Genomic DNA, 20,130 nt, shown 5'->3' on the forward strand with positions numbered 1-20,130 from the left:
AAAAAGTGCCACTAATGGGATCTTTTACCTTATCAAAAATACCAAAAAAAGAGAAAATAGAAATTTTATCTAAAAACATGAAAGCCAAAATTTTTTCCAACTTTTGAAGACAAAAAAACTATCGAAATCTTTTATTTTTTTTCACGACATTTTTTATTATAAATGTGCCGTAAAAACAAACAGAATAAAAAAAATTTTATTTTTAATTTTTTTAAACGAAATTTCTATTTGATTTTATTGATATATTTTTTTTTTAAATGGACAATAAAAAAAAATTTTATCTCAATTTTAAAAAATTTTCAGAAAAATTGACATATTTTTTTAGAAAATTGTGATATTTAATTTTTTTTTTAATTGTTCGTTTTTTTATGTACTTTTTCAGAAAAAAATTTATCAAAAAAAAGATCAAATAGAAATTTTATCCAAAAACATGAGAGCCAAAATTTTTTCCAAATTTTAAAGGCAAAAAAGTAATCGAAATCTTTATTTTTTTCTTTTACGGCATATTTTTATCATAAATTCGCCGTAAAAAGAAGCAGAATAAAAAAAAAATTTTTAATTTAATTTTTTACCTAGATATGATAAAAAAAGAGTGGACCCCACTTGTAAATAATTACCAAAAATAAAAAGTTAAAAATGATTTTTTAGCTTCAAATTAATAAACAGTCTCATTTATTCTAAAAAAAGAAATCTGTATACTGGCTTTAAAAAATAAAATTCTAAATAAAAATCAACAACCAAAAAAATACTGCAAAAAAGAAGAAGTACAAGACTTAATGTCTAGAAATTTGTAATAAAAGTTTTAACAAATCATCTTCTTTAAATCGTTTGCTGAGTAACTCATCATAATTCAGAGGAATACTCATATTTTGAACATCAACACTCACAGGACCTTTCAATTTAACTCTGTCCAAAATAATCCAAGCTAATTTCCTCTCTAGCTCGTCGTACCTCTTATCTAGCGTGAACCAAAGAGCAAGAGCGCATCTCTGGCCTCTGTGAACCCCTTTCACGCCGTGTAAATTTTTCTCGTCTCCAGAAAACGCTACCATGCGGCCGCAGTGCGGATCGACGACACTCTGAATGTTCCTCGCCTTGGGGTCCGCTGCGAAGATGAATTCTCCGCCTTCAAAGTCGTCGTTCAGGTAAACGATTGCAGAGTAATCTCGCCAGGTGTATGCTGGACTCTCGTGCAGACAGACGCCTTCTTTAATCGCCAGGCAGTTGTCTGCGTGGATATCGTGGCTGAATACTTGCTGGTTTACTGGCGAACCTGTTATTGAAATTATTAATTAATTAGAAATTTTATTAATATACTAAGAAAAAAAAAACACTTTTAGGAAGAAAATTTTCTTCATACAAGAACATTTTTATATTCTTCAAAATTTTCAAGGTAAAATTTTTTCTAATTTTGTCTCAAAAATTAGTTGAATTGAAATAATTTTACTTAATTCAGATGATATTTTTTTTACCCATAATATAATACAAAATGTCTATAATAAAAAAAAAATGAATAAAAATTGATGTTTTTTTTTTTTAAATTAATAATTGAGGCGGTATTCTGGTCTAGAAATTAATAAATAATAGTTTAAAAAAACTAAAAACACGCTTTTTATAGAAAACCAAACTAAAAAATAGAAAATAAATTTAAATTAAGAATAGTGTTGAAAATTTCAATAAATATAAATTAATAATAGTGTAAATAAAAAAATGTATTTTATTTAAAAAAAAACGTGGGGTGCATGGTGTCAATAGTTATAAATATTTTATTGACAGATATGAGTAGAGTGATTATCATTTTGATAATATCTTAAAAAGCACCCCACGCTTTTTTTAAAATAAAATACATTTTTTTTATTGACACTATTATTAATTTATATTTATTGAAATTTTTAACACTATTTTTAATTTAAATTTATTTTCTATTTTTTAGTTTGGTTTTCTATAAAAAGCGTGTTTTTAGTTTTTTTAAACTATTATTTATTTTTTACTTTTTAGTTTGGTTTATTTATAAAAGCGTGATTTTTTAGTTTTTTTAAACTATTATTTGTTGATTATCAAAAATATTCAGGCGCGCAAATTACCCACGGAGAGTTACATACTGACATACTGACATACTGACATGCAAGTGAAGCTAATAAAAAATAATTATTTATAAATATTAAAAATACGGGGAATCAGAGTTCGATTTCGGAGAGCGAGCCTGAAAAACGGCTACCAGAACCAAGGAAGGCCGCAGGCGCGCAGATTACCCACGGAGAGTTACTGACATACTGACAAACTGACATACAAGTGAAGCTAATATAAAGCGTGTAAAAAAAAAGTTGACTTTTTTTTTTCATATTTTTAAAGCTTAAACCTTTAAGCATATATCTTTAAGAGGACTTTAGAAAATTCAAATTATTTTCGAAGCTAGACAAAACTAGACTGCGAGAAACTTTACGCGAAACTTTGAATGCGTTTTTCTTGAAACTGTTTTTTTTTTTTATTTATTTATTTATTGATTTATTTAGAAAACGCTAATAGGCAATATACATCCATAGAATTACAATAAAAAAAAATCAATAATTCATAATTTATAATTTCGAGGGAAACGAAAGAAAAGAAAATAACAATTTGATATTTTAAAGATCTGCAGAAATATTACAGTTTATCCGGTGAGATTTATCAGGATTATTTTTTAAAATGATACCTACAATTTTTCCAGTTGTACTGAACCGAATTACTTGAAATTTAGTGTGAGTCTTCTTTATATACTTCTCTATCATAAGAACTATCCTTATCCCCAAATTTCAATATTTACTATTTTTAAAAAATTCGAAAAACTCAAAAAAAGTGGTACAAAAATTAATTTTTTTTTCAGGCAGTTGCCATTTTATAAAAAAAATTTTTCTTTTAACTTTTTTTTAGTTAGTACGATAGCGGCATTACTCTAAATTTTAATAATCTTTTTTTTTTTCCCACAAATAACTAGAAGGGTTCAAATTGTAGGTAGTGTCACATGCCAATTTTTTTAAGCCCTACTTTATTAGCAGCTAACTTTTTTAATCTTGAATTATTTTTTCTGTATTTTTAAAATATTAACAAATATCTTATAAAAAAATAAATAGTAAAAATATTGAATGCTTTTTTTTACTTTGAAAATTACCTTAAATTCAAGTTTCTAGACCAGAATTTCCCTTAATTCAAGTAAAGCTATTCTTTTTTTACTCATAATCTAATAAAAAATGTCTATAATAATGCAAATAAATATTAATGTTTTTTTTTTTTCAAGAAATTAATAATTAAAAATATTAAAATAAATATTTTTAACCAATTTCCTGTAGCAAGAAATTCTTCTTTAGAAAATAGTATTTTTTTTTCTACTTATATTTATAAACTATTGAGTAGTTTAATGTTTGATGTTAAACTGATGGATAAATTAATGGAAAGGAAGAGTTTTAGGACCTGCATGGAAAAATTACCGGGAAGAGCTGAACGGCAGACCAGGTGAGTGTAAGTAAAGTACAGGTGTTGGTGAAGATTGAAATACCTTTCCACATGACTGCGAGCTTTTTCTGATGACTTTAGGAATAATTCTAAGTAGTCTGGAGTCAACAGACCGAAGTAAACCATCTGGATAAATATAAATAAATAAATTAATTAATTTCATACTTTTTAGATAACTTCTTTAGATTATTTAAAATTAATTTTAATTAAAAAGAAGAATATAAATACCAAAGCTGCTCTTCCGACAGTTAGTCCTTCAAAGAGTTCGTACTTTGAATGCGGGCTTTTATTATTTTCATATCCATCGCCTACGACTGCAGCCATCTGTAATTGAAAATTATTTTTTTATCAAAAGAAATATTGAAGTTGGAAGAAAATTTTAGTAAAAATTTACCTATTTTAATAAAAATTTACCTAGCCTAATCTATTTTATTGATTAACTTACTGATTAAAAATATTTTCACTTGCTTTTGTTACTAAGAAGTCTACCGATGATCTACCTAAAACAGCTAATTATTTATCCGTATAAATTGAATGATTTATAATACTACTTTGTCTATCTACATAAACTTATTCTTGCAGAGATTTATTGATTATCATACATACAATCTAGGACATTAATTTAAGCATGTTTTCAAGTTTACTGGAAAATAGCCATTTGTAAACTCGAACGTTTATAAACTATAAATTTTAAAATTAGTTGATAATGTCATTTGTAAAATTAGTCATAAATAAATAAAAAAAAAATAGGCCATTCGGCAGCCGAAATGGAAGTAGATTTTTCAAATAAAAAAAATTGATTTTTAATAAAATAATATAATAACACTGATAATGTATAACAATTCATGAATTAAAAACAAAATTCAATAATAAATTTAAAACTATTTAGAACAAATTTTGGAAAAAAAATTATCTTGTGAAGAAAAAGTTTCTCAAATATTTACCAAAGAATTGCACAGATTATAAGATTTGAATTATAAATGTCCAAATTTTTAGTAACTGCTTAGGAACAACAGTTTCCAAGTTAATCAGAATTTTACAACCGGATAAAATTTTAGTTGAAGAAAACAATGGTTAGAACTAATTTGTGACATATTTACTGACCACCTACCCGAAAACATTACACGAAAGACTGATCAATATCGTAATTATTGAATTTACATCATGATTAAGCTATGATGTAGACAATAATTCTAAAACGGCTGCAACAGTAAAACTGTTTCATTGAACGAACTCTAAAAAGAGTAATTTTGAAGCTACTACCACTTCTGAGTAGTGAAAATTGAAGCTTATTAAAAGAGCTTTACGATGCATTTTACCAAATTTCAATATTTTGTCTACTTCAGTAATTATACCAAGTTGAAGTAGTAAAAACATCAATTTTTACAATTTTCAAAATTTCAAAATCCTGTCATTTCCAAATTACTCGCCCGATTAAGCTCATCTTCGAACTTAACCTTGGTCTTGATCGATAGATAAAGCATGCTGAGTTTGAGAAGAATCGGTCATAAAATTATAACGCTATCGTGCTGACAAGCCGCGTTATATCGTATAAATATATATTTTATATATATATTAGGGTGTGCCAAAATGTAACTCCCGTGGAGAACCTTTTAACATTGGAATTTTTAGTTCCTCTTTTAACAGGGGCTGCGTTTGGGCATTTCTTGATATATTTTGGTGTGAGACAATGTATTTGATTTTCATAAAATTTTTTAACAGAAGCTTAGTTTGGGTATTTCCGGTGAAAATTCAAAATTTGGCCGGAAGTGCTCAATTAAATCTCCTGTTAACAATCCTATAAATAATCAAATGAATTCTCTCAACCCGAAATATCTCAGGAAATGCCCAAACACAACTGCTGTTAAAAGTGGAACTCAAAATTCCAATTTTAAAAGGTTCTCCACGGAAGTTACATTTTGGCACACCCTAATATATATATATATATATATATATATATATATATATATATATATATATATATATATATATATATATATAAACTTTTGAACTATATATATTTTCTGACTCAGCTTGACAAACTAAGTCAGAAAATGGCTAAATTTTTTAAAAGTTGCGCCATGAGGACGGCTGCAATAGTTAGATTTTTGTAAAATCTACTAATAATGTTAATGAAATTAGCGAAACGGAAATTTCACCAAATATGAATTCAGTCAATTATAAAATAGCAAGAAACAAAAATTTGTGGCTACGTAAATTTAGCCAATTCTTACTGCAGAAACTTATAAAATTAGCCGATTGTAAACTTTGTAAATTGTAAAATTAGCCGTTTTCAAATCTCTCGTAATTCTTGAACGGAACGACGGATCAAAGAACGATTTGAGGAATCTAAAAGGACTTCCAAAAAACTTATTTCTTCTGAAAATTAGAGCAAATTCGACCGGCCCACTCAAAAGTTATAAGAAGTTTAAAAATGGCTAATTTTACAATTCGTAAATTATACAATCGGCTAATTTTATAAGTTTCTGCAGTAAGAATTGGATCAATTCACGTGGCCACAGATTTTTGTTTTTCGCTATTTTATGAATGACTGAATTTATATTTGGTGAAATTTCCATTTCGCTAATTTTATTCATATCATATTTTATTTGCGACTAATTTTACAAATGACATTATCAACCGATTTCCAAATTTAGAGTTAATAAACGTTCTAGTTTACAAACGGCTATTTTCTACACGGAGAGAATTTTATGTTAACGGTAACCATCCCTATTTTTTAGCTTCTACTATCCAGGATGGTTATTAACGTTTACAAAGTTAAAATGATAAATGCAACTATCCGGCGATTGTAATTAGTACAATCATTATATATTAATTCCCACAATTATGATGATACGGTTTATCATCTAGATGGTAACTTTTATCATCGGAGATAGTTAAAATCATCATGATTGCAATCATAAAAAAAATAAACAGGAAGTATAAAAAACTAAATTTTTTCGATTTTAGAGTCAGAATATAATAACATTCTAATGTTTGACATAAGAGTGAGTATTGAAAAAAGTATATATATATATAAATTATTAAGAGAATAACAAAAATTTTGTCTCCAGGATGGTCATATGATAAAATCGGTTTTTTTTTTTTGTGAAATTCAGTGTCATTGCAAAGGTCTTGACTTGAATTTCCGCCTTTTCAAGGTTTCATATCATTCTCATCGATAGTCAATTTATCATGATAAGTATTTAGGCTGCATTCTAAAATGCTCCATTTCTAGACACATAATTAAGAAATGATCTTTTATCTTGTTAACTATTGACATTTTTAAAGATGTAAGCTCATCCTGACATTACACTCATCGAGACCTTTCATTTGAGTACCCACATCAATTTTTCATATATTTTATATATTTATATATATGTTATATATATGTATATATGAAAAATATATCAAAATGCATGTGGGTACTCAAATGAAAGCTCTTGGTGAGTGTGACATCAGGATGAGCTTATATATTAAAAAATGTCAATAATTAAGAACTGACATTGCTATCTTGTCAACTATTGACATTTTTAAAGATATAAGCTCACTCCGACATTACACTCATCGAGACCTTTTATTTGAGTACCCACATCAATTTTTCATATATTTCATATATTTATATATATTATATATATGTATATATCAAAAATATATCAAAAATGCATGTGAGTACTCATGTTAAAGTTTACCATCTTTAAGTTACCAGCCAGATGGTAATAATTATTATCCAGATGGTAAATGTAACTATCTGGATGGTTCAGTTAACAATTTGGATAGTTCTTGCAATCATTCATACTAAGTAGCCTGTTTTTACAATACTCGGATAGTTGTATTTACCATTAAATTCTCTCCGTATAGTAATATTAAACAATTACTTAAATTAATGACCACGATTGTACTTATTTTTTTTTTTTTAATTTTTTAATATCAATCTACAAGAAAAATATTCAGAATGTAATTGCAAAATAATCTAAAATCATCTTTTACTTAACGATGTGTACTTTAATACAATTAAAATGTATACTTTTGCCATTTGGCTATCTGCTTGGCATTAAACTCTATAAATAAATAAATAAATAAAAAAAAATTCACCTGAGCTAATTTTATAAGTGAATTACACTGCAACTTGGTGACAAATCCATCAGCAAGATAACGAAATGTTCCATTGAGTTCTTTTTCATTAAAAACAACTCTAACGTTTTCTAACGAATCTAAAATTTGTGATTCCCGCCTTGCAGTTTCTTCTCGCTCATACAGTAGAGACTGATTGTTAATTATCGCTTGTACTGCAGGTGAGTGACCTGGAGGCGGGTGGTCCATCAACTGAAAAATTAATTTCTATTTTAACTTTCATTTATTTATTATTAAATATCTTATCTCAACGTTATTATTTTTTTTTATGATTAATAATGATGATTTAATTATTATTATTATCATTATAAAAATAGATATTGCATTGAATCACGTTGTATTGCGTGAACGTTGTCTCTGATAGAATTCTAGAGCTTTTATTTTCTTTAGACCAACGCGATGCATCACTGCATCTAAATTTTCATTCATTTAAATGCTTGTATATTTATATTTATTTATTCATTAATAATCTAGTTACTTTTTAATAAAAATTTTTTTATTTATTTCTATTGCTGCTTTTATTATTATACATTTTACATATTATATAAAATTGAGTATTTTTTTACGTATCTCCAGAAGTTAATAATAAAAATAATTTTACAATATATAATTATTTTTATAATAATAAACGATTATATTTATTTATTTTTATCATTCATATTTTACCTTCTCCTCTTCTTGCTTTTTATCTTTTTTTTTTTCGTTCAGTTTAATGTCGATTGCTGAAAATTCTTGAGAGATAAATGAAAGAATTCTTAATTCATATTCTTGGCGCTTAACATACTCAAAAGCTTCCTGAAAATAAAAAAATAAAAAATTTTTAAGTAAAAAAATTATTTGATTTTTAATCAGTTGAAAATTATTTTTAGTGATTTATAATAAATATTATTACTTACTGGACGTGATTTAAAATATTCTTCTTGAACTTTAGGCAAATTTTTGTAATATTCCTTGTTGTAATTCATAGTTTCATCTGCTGGGAAGAATAATAAATAACTTTCTACCGCTTGGCAAGTTTTTTGAATGTTGCCAGCTAAAATAAAAGAAATATAAAATTAATTAGTATAATCATTATCAGTCACTTATATTACAACATTTTTAATTAATTACTAGCAATCTTGCAGTCACTATGTGACTACCGTGGCTTGTGAACTATAAATAAATAAAATTTTGCTTTATTAAATAATTACTTTAGTTAAATTGCATTGTAAGTTCTTAACTATTGACATTTATAAAGATATAAGCTCATCCCGATGTTACACTCATCAAGAGCTTTCATTTGAGTACCCACATGCATTTTTGATATATTTTTTATATATACATATATATGATATATATAAATATATGAAAAATTGATGTGGGTACTCAAATGAAAGGTCTCGATGAATGTAATGTCGGAGTGAGCTTATATCATTAAAAATGTCAATATTTTACAAGATACAAGGTCATTTCTTAATTATTGACATTTTTAAAGACATAAGCTCATCCCGATGTTACTCTCATCAAGAGCTTTCATTTGAGTACCCACTTGCATTTTTGATATATTTTTCATATATACATATATATATGATATATATAAATATATGAAAAATTGATGTGGGTACTCAAATGAAAGGTCTCGATGAATGTAACATCAGGATGAGCTTATATCTTTAAAAATTTCAATAGTTCACAAGATACAAGGTCATTCCTTATTTATGTATCTACACTGATAAAAGGATTTGTTTATAGTTAAAAATATTTGTTAATATTTAACAAATCATTTATTAGAGACCATTTTTTAGTCCTTAACAAATATTTCTTAGTATTTAAAAAGATTTATTAATATTTAATAAATGAATATCAGATTTATTAAATACAAACAAATCATTTTAAATACTAAGAAATATTTGTTTGATACTAAAAAATGGTCTCTAATAAATGATTTGTTAATTATTAACAAATATTTTTTTAATACAAATAAATCCTTCTATCAGTGTAGAGATATAGTACGTTCGAATGCAGCCTAAATACTTTTTATAATAAATTGGCTATCGGTGAGAATGATATGAAACCTTTAAAAGGCACAAATTCAAGTCAAGACCTTTGCTATGACACTAAATTTCACTAAAAAAAACCAATTTTATCATATGACTATCCTTACAACAAAATTTTTCTCATTCTCTTAATAATATAAATTTAAAGAAGCTGACGTAATAAATTAAAAATATTAAATGAATTTTTTAGTAAAAATTTAAATTACTAATATGACATTATCAATAAAGAAATTATAATAAATGAAATGAAAACCAGGCCAGAATAAAATAATATGCTAACAAATTACAAAGTGTAATTGTAATAAAAACTAATAAGCAAATTGAAGTTTATATCATGACCTTGAATTACTGACTTTTGTAATAGGCGAATTGCAAGTAGTTATAGTGACTTGCTAGTAAATCTTTTTGATAATCTCCATTTATCCTGTTTAAAAATCTCGAACACCCACGCTTGCATTTTAAGCAATATGTAAAATGATCTGTTGATAAAAAAACTTCTTTTAGTCTCACAATAAATAAAAGGTACTAAAAAAAAAGGTATTAAACTTACTAGCAATCGAAGAAGTAAACTCAGGATGCCATCCTTGGTCAAAAGGTCCTTCGCAATAAAACCTGCAATCTTCTTCGGCCTTCAAATAAAATCTTAGAGATTTTTCAAGATTTTCTATCGCTTCTTCAAAGTATTCTTCCTCATAAGCTTTCACTCCTTCGACGTAAAATTTTATAAACTCTGCAGCTTCGAGATTTGAAACTTCAGTTTCTTTAACTTCAGGAAGCGATAAATAATACCGAAGATTGTCTATACTCATTTTATGATCTGCATGCTGAGCTAGATACGTAAAAACTGCGTTCGCTGCTTCTTGGTAGCGGCTTCTCTAAAAATAAAATATATATTAATTTAATTAATTTTGTAAGTCACCTTATAAAAAATTCTATAAATAAAATTAAGTTAACAGTCGAGTTAAGTAATAAAAAAAAAAAAAGATTTATTTCTCAAACAATTGAGACTTTGATAAATGAAAAAAACAACTTTTGTAATTATTAAAGTTCGATAAAAACAAAGATACCGCCAGAAAATCAAATCAGTATTTTTTTATCATAAAATACCAGACACTTCCCACAATGATGGGTCCAATGTCGGTTAAATATTAAATGAATGATGTTTTTTCCTTCGTCAACAAATTTTAAAACTCTTTCCGGCTTTCTACATCCTTCATTTGGTCATCAAAAATTCATTTCATTTGAAACTTTACAACTTAAGCTTAAATATAAATATATTTTATTAAGGCGCGCATCAGATAACTGTTTTCGTAATCATTTTTATTGTATCGCGCATTAACTAATTTTTTTCAAGTTATTTTTAAATTAAATAAGAAATTGAATGACTATCTCTTCATACGATTAGAAATTTAATAATTATTCTTAAAATGAAAATTAGAAAAATTTTTGGTAAATATTTACAAGTGTCAACTATTTTAATTTTCATTTTTTTTATGAAATTTCTATTTGATTTTATTGACATATTTTTTTTTAATAAAAAATTAAAAAAAAACGTTAATTATCACAATTTTAACAAACTAAAAATTTTCAAAAAAATTTATAAATTTTTTAAAAAATTGTGATACTCAACTTTTTTTTTCATTGTTCGTTTTTTTATGTACTTTTCAAAAAAAAAAAAAAATATCAAAAAAAGATAAAATATAAATTTTATCCAAAAACTTGACAAATTTTATTGATATATTTTTTTTTTGAAAAATAATAAAAAAATGAACAATTTAAAAAAAAGTTAATTATCACAATTTTAAAAAAAATTTGCAAATTTTTTAGAAAATTTTGATATTCAACTTTTTTTGTTTTAATTGTTCATTTTTTATGTACTTTTCAAAAAAATATATCAAAAAAAGATTAAATATAAATTTAATCCAAAAACATGAGAAATTTTATTGATATATTTTTTTTTGAAAGATAAAAAAATGAACAATTAAAAAAAAAGTTGATTATAACAATTTTAATAAATTTTAAAAATTCTCAAAAAAATTTTTAAAATTTTCCAAAAAATTTATAAATTTTTTACAAAATTATGACATTTAATTTTTTTTTGTTCATTTTTTTATGTTCTTTAAAAAAAAAATATATATATATATATATATATATATATATATATATATATATATAAAACATCAAAAAAAGATAAAATAGAAATTTTATCCAAAAACATGATAGCCAAAATTTTTTCCAACTTTTGAAAGCAAAAAAGCTATCAAAATCTTTATTTTTTTCTTTCACGACATTTTTTATCATAAATGCGCCGTAAAAACAAGCAGAATAAAAAAAATAAAAAACGTTTATTTTTCACCTAAATATGGCCAAAAATAGTTTTGACCCCACTTGTAAATAATTACCAAATTTGTTTTTCAGCTTGTTACAAAATAAAAAAATTTCAAAAAATAGCAAATAATAAAAATTTATTTATTTTGCTAAACTGTTAGGCAACTAAAGTATTTAGAGGTCAAGTGATACGAAGGGAGCGATAAAATTTAGACTTTCAAACTTCCGGACTATGAAATAAATAAAAATAAAAGGGTTAAACGCGGAAATGATTATTTAAAAACTTAAAAAATATTGTGTATAAATAAAACAAATGTTTTAGCCCAGAACGGGCTTATGCTTTTCTGAAACAACATATCTCGTATGAAATTATCCGCGCGTGGATCGTAAACCTAAATCTTGCATCATTTATTTACCATTAAATGTTAAATATATATGTTATTTGTATTTGTACGCAAAAATAAAATACCGACTATTATTAAATTGTTTTATGGTGATGCTAATTTTAATGGGCAAGTTAGTCAATGTGCTCAAACAATGCGCTTACATTAAATATTTAAAGTAATCATTTCTCACGGTCTGTAATAATTTCTAACAGCTATATACTTGTAATACTTAACTATAAAAATATGCTTTTCTACACTGTTACGGTCTCAAGCTTATCAATTAAAAGATTGCGATTAGCTATTAATGCCGCCACTACAATCTATAACTCATACTTTAACTTAATTTATAACACCATAATAAAAGATAAAATTTTTTTTCAGTCTTAATCTGAATTTTAAATGTTTATTTTCTAAATTTTTTTTGTATTTTTTTTATCGTAGAAGAAGCTATTAATAACTTCAAGGCTTTATCTAAAAAATATTAAATTAAGCTAGTAGACCCACCGAAAATATTTATGTTTCAATTTATCACAATTCTATGAAATGTTTTTTTATAGTTATAAATATTTGTTTAAAGTAATATTAAATATTTAACATTTAAAGTTAAATATTTGATATTTTTATTAAAATAAACGTCCTGTTTTTAGATCATAAATGCTGAAACTAAAATAAAAATAAAAAAAAGTATTTGTTTAAAGTTAGAAATCAACTTTAGGGTTCTTTATGTAAATAAATAGTTTTTAAAAAAAAAAAATTCACCTGATAGTAACAAATATGAAGATACTCATATGGCTTCAAGTCAATTATCTTCTGCTCAATACTCGACGGCAAGCGTTTGAGCGCCTGACTTCCTGCTACATCCCGATAATCCTGATTGCATCTCAAAAGACAGAGCGTTTCTCTGACTTTTTTTTCGTAAAAATTTAAATCTTCAATATTCTCAAAAAATATCGGTGTGAAGTATGATACACTATCTCGGCATTTTTTCCGGCAATTAATTACCGCGTTTTTGTACTCTTTATATCTGAAAGAAGCCAAGAAATTATTTGAAAAAAGAAATTTAGAAAATAAATTAATTTAAAAAAAAAAAAAAACAAATTTAGAAAATGAATTATTTAAAGAAATATTGAATTATTAAAAAAAAAAACAAATGTTGGGAAATAAATTATTTTAAAAAATAAATTATTTGAAGAAATGAATTAAAATCATTTGAAGAAATAAATTATTAAAAAAAAAAAAAAAAAAAAAAAAAAAACAAATATTAGAAAATAAAATTATTTTAAAGAATAAATTATTTGAAGAAATGAATTATTTAAAAAAAAATAACAAATATTGGAAATAAATTATTTAAAAATATGAATTATTAAAAAAAAATAAATTATTTGAAGAAATAAATTATTAAAAAAAAAAAAACAAATATTAAAAAAGAAATTATTTTAAATAATAAATTATTTGTAGAAATTAATTATTTAAAAAAAAAAAACAACAAATATTGGAAATAAATTATTTAAAAAAATAAATTATTTAAAGAAATGAATTATTAAAAAAAAGAAAACAAATATTAGAAAAGAAATTATTTTAAAGGATAAATTATTTGTAGAAATGAATTATTTAAAAAAAAAATAACAAATATTGGAAATAAATTATTAAAAAATAATAATTAAAAAAAAAAAAAGAAGAAAAAAACAAATATTAGAAAAGAAATTATTTTAAAAAATAAATTATTTAAAGAAATAAATGATAAAATAAATAAATTAATTAAAAAAGAAGAAATACCTTTGAATAACAAGATTAAATTCCACAATACATTTTTCAAAATTATCATCCAGATAACTTTGCACAGCACGCTCATAGGCTTCTTCCAGTTTAATTCCTCTAAAATCATCATTAGTTTCAGCAGCCTTCCACTCAGCTTCAACGATCACAGCATCACGTTCATCGTCTTCTTGGTCATCATCGAAATTATGCCCCTCGTGATTGATATTACCATCTTTAGATTTTAAATCAACATCATCATTATCTCCAGTGATTTCTTCCTCAACTTGTTCTTGATCTTCAGATTTTTTATAGAGAGGTTCATCTTCATCGACATCAATCTCGTTGTCAATTTTATCATCGGCGGCGATTGTTGCAGCAACAATAAATGACAACAGTATAAACACTAGTGGCCAACGCATTTTTTACTGCGGTCGCTGGTCACTAAAAATTTTATCCGGCTAACTGGTGATGGTGACTCTACCACTCGACTTTGACTATCAACTGCACTGTAGTATAACTTTGCTTTGGAGTTGGATGTTGGAGGCTGCATGGACATATACATCGCACATGTGTCATGTGTACCAAGTTTAGTTGGGGATTTGTTTCAGTAGAAGTATTTCTATGTATATATATATATACATATGTATTTATTGTGGTAGTGAATATTATATAGAGTACACACATGCAACATCGGGGACAAGAATCAGCTTCACTCCTACACAGTTTGCGGTATATGTGTGGACACATGGACAAGAGCAAGAGGCTTCAACGGACGGTTATAAGGAAGACAAGGAAAAAATCTGAGTGAGAATAAGAATTAAGCAGAGAATGAGAATAAGAAAGAATATGATGAATTTTTTTAAAGGATAAAAATTTATTTTAAAGTTATGAATAACTAATATATGTTGATCATTTTTATTAGATAAAAAATAGATCAAAAAATATAATTTTTATAAAATAATGTCTATAAAAAAGACAAAAAAAATTTTTTCTCCGGAATAGTCTATTTATTATGATAAGTATTTAGGCTGCATTCGAAAATGCTCTGTTTCTAGATACATAATTAAGAAATGACCTTGTATCTTGTGAACTATTGACATTTTTAAAGATATAAGCTCACCCTGACATTACACTCATCGAGACCTTTCGTTTGAGTACCCACATCAATTTTTCATATATTTATATATATTATATATATTTATATATGAAAAATATATCAAAATGCATGTGGGTACTCAAATGAAAGCTCTTGATGAGTGTAACATCGGAATGCGCTTATATCTTTAAAAACGTCAATATTTAAAAAAGTACAGTGAAATTTAACAGATATCTTGTGAACTATTGACATTTTTAAAGATATAAGCTCATCCCTATGTTACACTCATCAAGACCTTTCATTTAAGTACCCATATCAATTTTTCAAATATTTATATATATTATATATATGTATATATGATAAATATATCAAAATGCATGTGGGTACTCAAATGAAAGCTCTTGATGAGTGTAATATCGGGATGAGTTTATATCTTTAAAAATATCGATAATTAAGAAATGACATTGTATCTTGTGAACTATTGACATTTTTAAAGATATAAGCTTATCCCGATGTTACACTCATCAAGACCTTTCATTTGAGTACCCACATCAATTTTTCATATATTTATAGATATTATATATATGTATATATGAAAAATATATAAAAATTCATGTGGGTACTCAAATGAAAGCTCTTGATGAGTGTAACATCGTAATGAGCTTATATCTTTAAAAATGTCAATAATTAAAAAATGAGATTGTATTTTGTGAACGATTGACATTTTTAAAGATATAAGATCACCCCGACATTACACTCACAAAGAGCTTTCATTTGAGTACCCATGTGTATTTTGATATATTTTTCATATATACATATATATATATATATATATATATATATATATATATATATATATATATATATATATATATATATATATATATATATATAATATGTATAAAATATATGAAAAATTGATGTGGGTACTCAAATGAAAGGTCTTGATGAAAGTAATATCAGGATGAGTTTATATCTTTGAAAATATCGATAATTAAGAAATGAGATTGTATCTTGTGAACTATTGACATTTTTAAAGATATAAGCTCATCCCGATGTTACACTCATCGAGACCTTTCATTTGAGTACCCACATCAATTTTTCATATATTTATATATATTATATATATGTATATATGAGAAATATATCAAAATGCATGTGGGTACTCAAATGAAAGCTCTTGATGAATGTAACACCGGAATGAGCTTATATCTTTAAAAACATCAATATTTAAGAAAGTATAGTGCTATTTAACAAAGGTCATTATAAAATAAACCAAAATTTTATTTATTTATAGTTCACAAGTCACGACAGTCACATAGTGATTGCAAGGTTGCTAGTTAGTTATTAATTTTGTCTGTTATAAATTTTTTTCTAATCTCTTAATTTTACTTTAAAATAAAAGTAAATAAGTATTTAAATTGTTTTATTGTAATTATTTAAATCAGTCATGTCTCATATTTTTTAAAAATAATTTTACTGATTAAAAAAATGATTTTGTTTTTCAAAATCAACAAAAAAATCTTAAATTATTTAAATAAAAATAAATTCATTAAAAACTTATAATTGAATTATTTGTATAGTCAAATATTAATTGATCATTGAATTTAAGTAAAAGAATTATTTTTTCCGCATTAATAAATTATTTATAAATCTCTTTCCTAGCAGAGTGCTTTTTTTTTTTTTTTTAATTTGATAAGAAGAAATTTGATTTTTAAGTTCCATTTATCGCACAAGTACAAGAAGAATAGCATAAAAAAAAATCATTAGTTAAGCAAATACTTACAAAAGCCGCAATTTCTTTCCACTAAATTTTTTTTCACAAAAATCGAGTAACTAATGCACAAAATTACTTTTGAACATTTAGCTGATGCTGCTATTTAATAATAAGGATATGTTAATTAATGAGGATATAAATAAATAAATTTATAATATAAAATTGTTGGTAATTGAATCTTAATGTTTTTATTTACCAATATGAATTATTTAAATCACAGAACTTATTGATCTATTATAGATAAAAGATAATACATTTCAATCAGATTATAAATCCGGTATATCAAGTGTATTAATGTATATCTGTAATATCAATTTAAAAAATAATAATTTTCAAATGATCGATACAATTACAAACTTTTACATTCACATAATATTTTTTAACTATACACATTTTAATTCGGTTTTTATATCTCATATTATTGATAGTTCAGTAAACACACATATCGTTCATTTTAGAGTCTATAAAAAAGACTCGATTTATTTAAGCGATTTTTGTTAATTATGTTTTTTATTTCTTCCGAATAGCCCCCCGATCGATTGCCCTATTTTTCTACTAATTATTTTTAAACTGTACCTTTTTATAAAACGGAACCCTAAATTCCGTGGATGAATGATCAAAAAGTATACTTTCAATTTACAAAAGAGAAATGTAAGTGCATATTTAAGATATATAAATTAATAAAGCCATACGCTTAATTTTACTTTTATACGATTGATAATTAAAAAAAAAAATAAGTCAAAACCTAAATTTAAATAAAAAAAGCTGATGTAAAAAAAAGCTTGTCTATTAATGGAAATAAATGATAATAATAATATCATTAGTGATAAAGAAAGAATAGCAAATAAATTAAAAATTTACCTAAGCTATTGATTTATCTATTGTACTTTATTAACTTTAAGATTTATATTTTTTGATCAGCGATTAAATGTGAATGTACTACGACAACTAGTCTTTTAATTCTAATTTAATAACAATTTAAACGTTTACAACACATAAACACGATAATTTCATGTTTTATAGCACGAAAAGTCTATAGCAAGTCTACAGAAAAAACTTTTTTACCAATAGTACAAGGAAAAAACAAGATTACACTGAATATCATCCCAGATTATACTCAGTGATATCTGTGGTGAAAAAAAATTTCAGATAGTAGCTAGTATAATCCAGATTATACTGAGTGATATCTGGATTATAATCATTGCAATCTCCGATTTCACCCAGTAATATCTCTGATTATACCGCATAAGATTACACTGGATATAATTCAAAGTAGTATTCTGTATAATTTGGATTATACTCGGTAGAATCTTGGATTATACCCAGTGATATTTCTGGCATTTTTTTTCTAACTCCTGCGCACTTAGTATTATCATATCTATTATGTATTTTAGATATTAGGATAGTCAAATATTGTTTTAAATACTACTTGAAACTTTTTTTTTACCTCAGATATCACTGAATATAATCTGGGATGATATCCAGTGTTATCTTGTTCTTTTCATGTATAAGACATTAAACGGTTTGTTTTATAAATTAGCTTCAAGTTTTAATAACTTCTTTATCTCTATCTTTCTTCTTTTTCCATACTTGGATTAATTTAAATATAGCTTTTTAAATTCTTCTTTTGTATCTTGTACCGATTTTTTTGATTGCAGTTTAATACCACCTCACTTGGCACAATCCAAACAATATTTACAAAAAATATGACAGATGAAAAATTGACAATTTTAAAAACATTATGTTGACAAACTTAAACGTAATAATTAATAACTTATAATAATTAAACTTAACATTTTTTAATTTAAAAATTACAATAACTATTTAAAGCTAGTTTTTTATTTTCAAACTTTTTCGTCCCTCAATTAAATTGTCAACATTTAATATTAATAATTAATAATATAACAAATTATTTTTTATGAAGAAATTAATACTTAACATAACAGTCATCCAACAATTTATTTTTTTAGATATAAAAATTTGAATAAGAATCTAAAAAAATTAACATGAAATTTTTTTTTTAAGGGGGAAAACCACTGTGACGGTCGAAAAAAAAGGTAATTTTCGGGAATTTTTATGACAGGGAAAATAGAGGAATTTGATGAATTTTTGAGGAATTTTTTTAAAGATTATTGCTAGGGTGCGTCAAAATTTAATCTCTAAAAGCAACCTTTTAAAATTGGAATTTTGAATTCCGCTTTTAGCAGGAGTTAGTTTTGGGCATTTCCTGATATATTTTGATGTGTCAGGATTTATTTTATGCTCACATAATTGTTTAACAGGAGTTTTGTTGAAGCAATTTTTCTGGAATTTAAAAATTTAAAAATTTGGCCAAACAAAATTCTGTGAATATTAAATAAATTATGACACACCAAAATATCTCAGGAAATGCTTAAATACAGCTCCTGTTAAAAGCGAAACTCAAAATATCAATTTTAAAAGGTTGCTTTCGGAGATTAAATTTTTACGCACCCTAATTATTACCCTAAATTTTTATTAATAAATATTTAATTATTACAAATTTATTAACAATCTCGTAGAGCACTAGAAAAAATTTCCCCCTCCATCGATGCATCAATAACTCAAAAACTGAAAATAAAAACTTAAATTGCTTTTTAATCAGTAAGGATGTAGTTAATGTTACACGTACGGAATTTAAAAAATTATGATTTTAAAAATTTTTTTAGCCGGGTTAAAACAAAAAAAAAACCGTAAAAATAATGAGAAAATTTTTAATCAGTCGCCATTTTATTGAAAATTAAAATTTTCAAAATTCCGTTAGTGCAACGATAACTACATCCTTACTGATTTAAAAGCAATTTGGGTTTTTATTTTCAGATGATTCGTTTTTGAGTTATCGATGCGACCATAGAGGGGGAAATTTTTTCTAATGCTCTACGAGATTGTAAATAACTTTGTAATAATTGAATATTTATTAATAAAAATTTAGGGTAATAATTTTTAATGTACCCTTAATAAAATAAAAAAAAATCCGATCCCCAAATTCCTTTAATTTCTCTGTCAAAAAAATTCCCAAAAATCGTTTTTTTTTTCGACCGTCACAGTGGTATTCCCCCTTAAATAAACTGTCGGGTTTCTGTTACTTTCAGTATAAAAAAATGTAAC

At 24.9% G+C, this 20,130-nt stretch overlaps 1 protein-coding gene across 1 annotated transcript; it reads right to left on the reverse strand.

Annotated features, from left to right (window-relative positions):
• Window positions 1-683: 683 nt before the first annotated feature.
• Window positions 684-14,680, reverse strand: LOC123269381 (prolyl 3-hydroxylase 2-like). The gene is made up of 10 exons (XM_044735062.1): window positions 14,150-14,680; window positions 13,133-13,397; window positions 10,210-10,534; window positions 10,013-10,138; window positions 8,520-8,656; window positions 8,290-8,418; window positions 7,585-7,815; window positions 3,718-3,813; window positions 3,465-3,615; window positions 684-1,273 (listed from the first exon to the last, which is right to left on the reverse strand). The coding sequence occupies exons 1-10, from the start codon at window positions 14,548-14,550 to the stop codon at window positions 774-776; spliced, it is 2,361 nt and encodes a 786-aa protein (XP_044590997.1). The 5' UTR covers window positions 14,551-14,680; the 3' UTR covers window positions 684-773.
• Window positions 14,681-20,130: the final 5,450 nt, after the last annotated feature.

Source organism: Cotesia glomerata, linkage group LG7 (genome assembly GCF_020080835.1).
Source record: "Cotesia glomerata isolate CgM1 linkage group LG7, MPM_Cglom_v2.3, whole genome shotgun sequence".
Lineage (NCBI taxonomy): Eukaryota > Metazoa > Arthropoda > Insecta > Hymenoptera > Braconidae > Cotesia > Cotesia glomerata.

What these genes read in the sequence shown, in the direction of transcription:
- LOC123269381 (XM_044735062.1), bottom strand. Translation starts at nt 14,550, where the DNA reads ATGCGTTGGCCACTAGTGTTTATACTGTTGTCATTTATTGTTGCTGCA. An exon ending in TTCATATTTGTTACTATCAG is followed by an intron (nt 10,535 to 13,132) that starts GTGAATTTTTTT and finishes TTTTATTTTTAG; the next exon opens with AGAAGCCGCTACCAAGAAGC. An exon ending in CTGCCGTTCAGCTCTTCCCG is followed by an intron (nt 1,274 to 3,464) that starts GTAATTTTTCCA and finishes TTTCAATAACAG; the next exon opens with GTTCGCCAGTAAACCAGCAA.